Source organism: Phallusia mammillata, chromosome 2 (assembly GCF_965637545.1).
Source record: "Phallusia mammillata chromosome 2, kaPhaMamm4.hap1.1, whole genome shotgun sequence".
NCBI lineage: Eukaryota > Metazoa > Chordata > Ascidiacea > Phlebobranchia > Ascidiidae > Phallusia > Phallusia mammillata.
Window position 1 is genome coordinate 5,464,541 of NC_137253.1, and position 7,077 is coordinate 5,471,617.

At 35.4% G+C, this 7,077-nt stretch overlaps 1 protein-coding gene across 3 annotated transcripts; it reads left to right on the top strand.

Annotated features, from left to right (window-relative positions):
- Positions 1-1,530: 1,530 nt before the first annotated feature.
- LOC145214958 (uncharacterized) lies at positions 1,531-5,733 on the top strand. 3 transcript variants are annotated; one of them, XM_080083601.1, is made up of 9 exons: positions 1,531-1,787; positions 2,830-2,960; positions 3,167-3,222; positions 3,648-3,778; positions 3,863-4,039; positions 4,217-4,381; positions 4,590-4,751; positions 4,930-5,103; positions 5,175-5,733. In XM_080083601.1, exons 1-9 carry the CDS (start codon positions 1,643-1,645, stop codon positions 5,297-5,299), a joined length of 1,266 nt encoding a protein of 421 aa, XP_079939727.1. In that variant the 5' UTR covers positions 1,531-1,642; the 3' UTR covers positions 5,300-5,733. The 3 variants fall into 3 exon arrangements, with proteins under 3 accessions (XP_079939727.1, XP_079939728.1, XP_079939729.1); XM_080083602.1 differs by having other exon boundaries at positions 3,875-4,039; XM_080083603.1 differs by lacking the exon at positions 1,531-1,787 and adding an exon at positions 2,500-2,653.
- The last annotated feature ends 1,344 nt before the right edge of the window (positions 5,734-7,077 follow it).

Sequence of the window (7,077 nt, forward strand, 5' to 3'; positions counted from 1 at the left end):
AAAAAAGTGACATTTCCACATATTTCTCTTTTACTGTGGCAGTATGCAATATAAAGGTCTTTAAACGTAATTTGACATTGAAAGCCGCACCTATTGCCCAAATAGGCCGCATTTGGCCTGTTGGTCGCAGGTTCCCCACCCCTGGATTAAGTGCTTGGCAGCTACTTTTTGATTTGAGTTGAGTTTATTTCGCTCGGTCAAACAATCGCAGTAACAGAACTGCACTAACATATTCCCTTGCCGAAAGTGGCTGCGCAACGTTGAGTGGCTACGAAGTACGACAAATTAGAGGTCAGATTTGGTGGAAAGATGGTAAACAGGTTGCAGCTGTACACTGTTAATTTGTCATTGCAACGATTGAAAGATTTTAGAGATTACATCATACATCAAACATGCTTCACTTTACCCAAATACATTTCACTAGTGACGTTTCCTGCTTTAAAGTATTATGTACCGCATTATTGTGCAGAAGAAAAAAAATACGGATTTCTTGGCGAGTTGCCAAAAAGTTGCGCTTTATTTACGGCATGTGAGTGAATTCTCAGACGCGTGGTCATTCAAATGGCTATTAAATGAGCAGAATGAACTTGGCTGTTTATAATGTACCGGATGTGATTTTTAAAGTCTGCTGCACGTGGCTGTGCTGTCGTTGTGGAAAAAGTCATAACATATCGATTTTGTGGCATGCTACTGTTACAAGTTTCTTCCGTTCGTTAAGCATCACATGTACAAAAAACATCACGTTCACTTTATTTAACACACCAATTTACGCCTGAAAACTTATTTTTATTTATAAGGATAGGAGTAATTTCTACTAAATTCCAATGTTGCTGTTAAGAACCCTAAACATATCCAGTGGTTAAAGCGAGAAATTCAAGCAAACTATTACCCTGTTATCAATACAGCTATTGTCAGTAACCAAATTGACGTGTTTCGTGATATATATGATGTAACAATAAATTAAGGGCTGTTTAAACCAGTGATTCTTAACCTTTTTAGGATGGTTTTCCCACTAAAGTCGATCACCAAGTTCGAATTTCCGCCTATGATATTTTCATAAAGATGTTTTGTGCTCGACGTTAACAAACATTTTAATTTTTTGATTGAAATACTTTTGTAAATCGATTTGATCGGGACCATATAGGCTTAGTGTGTAGCAGACCAAGTACATAAAATGCTATATTTCACACGAATTGCACGTTATACGCTGCATTAGAGCAGTGTTTGCAGCCATTATAAAGAACAGACGCAAATCGTCCATAAAATGCACATTTCACACGGTTTTCATGTACATGTTTTGCTTGTATCGGTGAGGTCATATTATATTTTTAGACATTTTGCCTTGTATTTCGCAGTTGTAAATGTCCGGTCCCACTGACGTCTATCCGCCTGTTTTCGAGTACATTCTTAACACATAAAAAAGGCAAATGTGGACTTTGCCCAGTTAAAAGTAACATAAACAAACGTAATTATGTGCAAAAGAAGAAGTTTACTGTTGCAATGTGGAGGTATAAAAGGCGCTGTTTCCGCCTTGAAATCAGAAAGGTTTTGGAATTGTGAAACGATAAATATTGTGTAATTACTTAGAATATAATTGGGAAGAGATAATCTTGCATTATGTTTCAGCTGATTTAAATATAGGATGTCTCAAATTAATGTTGCTGTAGTTCGAGTCAAGAAGACAGCGTTCAACAAGTTAAAGCAGACAGAACGAGGATCCATCAATAACCGAGGCAATAACATTGTTGTTTCTTGTAGCGTTTGGAGTAAATATAGACGCCATCGAGGTAAACGCTACAAGTGCAATGTTATTTAGTTTGAATAGTGCTACCGTGAGAGAGTAAAAGTGGGTGGGATATTGAAATGTCCTATTTGTTGCTTTACACAATCAACAACGGAAAGGCATTTATTCGCATTTATTTAAAGGCATTCATTTATTTAAGAACTACATAAACAAAAAGAGTGCATTTTTTGAAACGGGAATTCCCTGTTAGGTAAACTCCTTGTTTTAATACTATATCAGCATAGATATCATACAAATGAGCATTTTATGCTTAACGGAATATCAAAATAAATCTATAAAAGCACATTTCTGGGTCTTCTGTTTTTCTGCATTTTGATACAATTGAAATGAAACCGTAGATTGCTTTCAAATAATTTGTAGAAGGGAACTCCTTTCAAAAAAAATAGAAAAAAAGAAACAGATTACGTCTTTTCTAGATATTATGTTATAAAAGGTACAAACTGTTTTCTGTTTAAATTTACCAAAACACATACTCTTATACTTTGTATTCGTGTGAACACTATGACGTCGTTGCATCAACGTCGCTTCTACACATAAAAGACGTTTGTAACAAAAGAAACAAGATGTTTTCGTATGGTGGATTACCTTTGTGATACTTGCGCAATGTTTGGGCAACCATTCAACAATCAAAACAAGCTCACCAGCTTTCTTTGCGTCAATTTAGTCAGAGGAACAGATTCCAAAAACAGGTAGTTAATAGTATGCCACCAGGACGTTTTCAATAAACCAAACCATATTTTTTTGTTTAATACATTTGCTACTGAGGCCAGTTTTACACCTCTTGAAATATGTCTCCCTTAGAACACTTGTTTTACTTCTTGATGGTCATTGGTGCTTTTCAAGCATCTGGTGAGGCTTTAGAGTTTGTGGCACCTGTTTTTGGTTTGTTGTGCTTGTTTAAGATATGCTTGGTAGGTTTGTAGAGAAGTTTGTGATTGGTAGCTTCTTTTTATTAAACTTAATCCCTTTTTCGCTTGGGTAGCATTGAGTATATTGTTTTCTTACATACTTTTCAACTTTTTCAGTTGCGTCTGGCGCTGAAGTATTGAATTTCCAAGTTTCTCCCTCTCCCAAACAAGCTGTTGGAGCAGATGCCCAGCTTTCAGCCAACATAGTGTTTAGCTCAATTACCAATGTGTCAATAACATTGGATAAGGTATGATATGTCAACAATTTTTGATCTTTTTTTATAGCAAATTGCTCTCAAAAATCATTTTTTACAATTTGGCCTATCTATAAAGCCAGGTTGGGAACCACTGGTATTGATGAACCAGATAAGATGCTGTGTCAAAGCAATTTTGTGTGATTTGTGTGTGATTGATTGTCAACATACATTTATTGCACTTATATCCTTTCTTTCAGAAAGTTGTTGGACATGCACAAAATCAAGAACCTGTTGTATGTTCAGAAAGTTTAGAGTAAGTAATTTAGTTGTTGTGTCTAATGTCTGTTATAAGGATTATGGTTATGTTAGTGAATAACAATAGCAATGTTTTGAATTTATCCTGATATTTTAATCTCTGGCTAGGCTACTGCACATTATATACAAATATATTTTATGATAGTTGCATATAGAATTGACAATGTAGTTGCTTGCTAACAATTTAATGTGCAAAGATTTATGCATTAAGCTTCAAATTAAAAACTTATTTGACATTGTATAGTTTTCCAAATATAAGGAAAAAGATAGTTTTCCTAACTTTCACATAGATTTTGAGTTTTATATAAACATTAGACATTTTTTGAACAGTGGCAACAATCTTTTTTCTGTACATATTGGTTAATGACCATTTTAGTCTCCTACATAATAACAAGTCCGATTGTGTGTTTTGTTACTCAATAGGTGTCCAACACCAGACACCTACTCTCAAGTGATTAAACTTACTTTGAAAAACATCTCAGCAAATGATAATTTACTTGAAATCATTGATGCTTCTGGACAACAAATTCAAAATACATCTTTGCAACCATCATGTATGTTTGTATTAATAAAATACAATTTCTGCTCCTAAGAAATTGTGTGTACACATAGTACTATGTACTATTTTAATCATCAAGTTTTTGTCACAGTTTGTACCAACTTGACTGAATCTGGTATTGAGCAAAATGTGCCACAAAATCAAGGTTACCTCAGCATTCACAAATTTACATGTTCATCTGGCTATGTTCTGGCTGAAACCGCTGCCATATGTCAGGCAAATGCAACATGGAATGTGACATTAAATTGTGTAAAAGGTATGTTATCTTTTCTATCAGTAAAATGTAATTACTCAACTGTTAACTTTATAACTCAAATTTCATAGGTGAAATGTAATTCTAAGTTATTCAAACAAAATTGCTTCAGTCATAGTTTAAATGTAAATATTTGTTGAAGCAATAATTTTTTCTTTTCTTCAAATTTTCATGTTACAGCCTGTAACAACGTCACCCATCCTGGTGTTAAGCAAGATGTACCACCAAACCAAGGTTACCTTAGTCGTCATATATTTTCATGTTCATCTGGATATATTCCAGCTGAAGCCAGGGCCGAATGCCAAAAAGATGGAACATGGTGCCCTAATTTGTATTGTGTGAAAGGTATACGTTTTATCTGTTAGAGAAAGGTTATTTAACGTCACCTTTATAAAAAATATGTGGATTACATGCTGTAAAGTGTATGTTCAGTGTAGGTAAACAAGATTGCTTGGTGGTTTAATGGTTTGAAGATTTTTTAAGGTAAATCTAGCATTGTAATTTTCTTATCTATAATTTGAAATAAACTTTAGCATAAGATTATCTTGTTCAGCTTGCAACAACTTGACACTACCTGATAACCAGCAAGATGTGCCACTAAATCAAGGTCACTTTAGTGCTGAATTTGTCTTTTGTCCATCTGGCTCCTTTCTAGCTAATATTACCATATGTCAGGCAAATGGAACATGGGCTACATTTCGACATTGTGTAAAAGGTATCCTATTTTCCTTATTTACAAGTGTCCCAAATCACCCTTATCTTTTGTAAAACTGACTTAAAATTATTTCGAGCCTACAAAATCAAATAAATTATTTATTTTAAAGGCTAATTCATAATTTTTTAGAGGTTTGTTACTGAAATCTTAAAACAATATAGATAACTTTTTTCAACAGAAACTTGCAACCAAAGCATGATTTCCGTGGATAATTCACTCAAAAATGCTCAGTTTGGTGTGACACCAGTTGGAGAATCTATTGGTGTACCGTGTAGAAATGGATACAGAGGCAGCATTACGGCTAAGTGCGTTGGCCCTGACCAATGGGACATTTTTGGGGCGCCATGTTTGGGTAAGATATTTTTTTATTTTTGTTAAATACGAACTTTTGGTGTACAGCCTAATTATGCCTTTCCTTTGCAGCCATCGGCATATGGGCAGTAATCGGCATCGTTAGCTGTGTAGTTTTTATTGGTTTGGTGATCGCCGTTATTTGTTGTTATCGTAAATGTTGTGCCAAGAGCAAAGATAAGGACAATACACAATGACGTAATCGTTGTGTTTTGATCCATTCAAGATTGCAACATTAGCAGCGCGTTTCGTTATTGTCTGATGTTGAAACATTTGTTTTGTTACGCACATTTCTTTGTCGTTTTGTTGTCTCACGTTTCTTATATGGCGCAACGCTTGAATTTCCAAAGGGCGAAACAGTGAAACTGTTGTTTCGTCTTGTTTTCACGTTTGTCGTCGTGCGGTTGTGCAGGATTTCGTAGATAGTTGACAATCCTTGTATTGTTTTTAAAGTACTGTAATAACATTCATTTTAACCTACACAGTATTGCTTAGCGTTGCGCAACCCACCATGGACTCAATCTGGTTTGTTACAGATTTGTGCATGACCAAATTGGATTGCGCAAAATATGTGTAAAAGTATTCTGCAGTGGTCGTTTTCTTATCTAATACAAAAACTTATCCTTTGTAACTTGAAATTGCCAATGACCGTACACTGAATTAAAAAAAAAAAACCTTAGTTGAATTAGGTGAGCTGAATTGGGTATATTTTGCTCGAAAAAACAAATCAATTCAAAGCGAAAGAAACACTCACTCTACCATCTACACAACCATGTAACGCCCTTGGTAAAATGCGTTTCCTCACATACAAGTGATCGCTACGTATTTCAAAAAAAACGAGCAAATGCGAACAAGTTATAAAGAGGCAAACTTGTGTCTTAGTCCTGAAACGAGTTGTGCCTTTAATGCTTTTAGTCACATTCCTGTCACATTCCTGTGTTTAACTTATTTTTTTTCAACTGGCATACGACTCCTTGCAATGCTGATGTCGGTCAGTCGATCAGTCGATCAAACAATTGTGTCGTTTACCATTTTGAGCTTTGAAGTTTGCACAATATTACTTTAATGTTGTAACAAATAAGCATTTTTTGCTTATTTGCGTATGTTGCAAAAGAAAATAAATTTGTCTGATTTATGCGGTGCAACGTTAGGTTAAAGAAGGAAAATGCGCGATCTGACTCCAAAAATAAGAACTCTAAAGACTCCTGACTAATACAACTATAACGTTAAACAAGGTTTATTAAACAAAATATATAAACGACAACAAACGTATAACTTCGTTAGTCTAAAGCAGGGGTGGGCAAACTACGGCCCGCGGGCCGCATGCGGCCCGGCAAAGGAGTTTATGCGGCCCGCCTTGCTAATTTTAAATGTTAGCAAATTTTAAAAAGAAAGTTTCCGAGTAACGCTGAATAGTATTATGAGCACAGGCGTAGTGTTTTCAAAATACCGGGGGGTGCGACATGCCGATACCTATACCGTGTGCAGTATCTGTACCCGTACGATACTTTGGAACTAAACACAAATACTTTTCACGTGCTTCAGCCTGTTGTTTCTGCCACGTTATTATGCTAATCGTCACTTGACACAATTTCTTCGTTCGATAAATGTAAATATAAGTAAAAGCGTTTCACGTTTTCAAATACAGCTCACTTTGCACTGTTGACGCCAAAACTTGGGTCACTTTGGATCAAGTGCTTTGCAAACGGATATTAAACACGGCTTTAAAATCGTTAACACAGACCTGCACAACACCCAAAGATAAATATTAAAAGCGGGTCGCATTGTTTAATGTTGGCGCATGGAATTTATTGACAAAAAAAACGTGGTTCAGCTTATGTTGCAACAAATGCTTGTTTTTTGAAACAATTACAATGATAGCGTTTCAACCAATGTTTGTACAATCATTGAAGTGACAACAAACGTATTTGCACTAATATTTTGCGCTAAATCAGGGGTGCACAACCTGCGGCCG

Bases quoted from the DNA above. Each gene is read 5' to 3' on its own strand.
- LOC145214958 (XM_080083601.1), top strand. From the start codon at position 1,643: ATGTCTCAAATTAATGTTGCTGTAGTTCGAGTCAAGAAGACAGCGTTC. The intron at 2,961-3,166 runs GTATGATATGTC...CCTTTCTTTCAG, and splicing joins TGTCAATAACATTGGATAAG to AAAGTTGTTGGACATGCACA. The intron at 4,382-4,589 runs GTATACGTTTTA...TATCTTGTTCAG, and splicing joins TAATTTGTATTGTGTGAAAG to CTTGCAACAACTTGACACTA.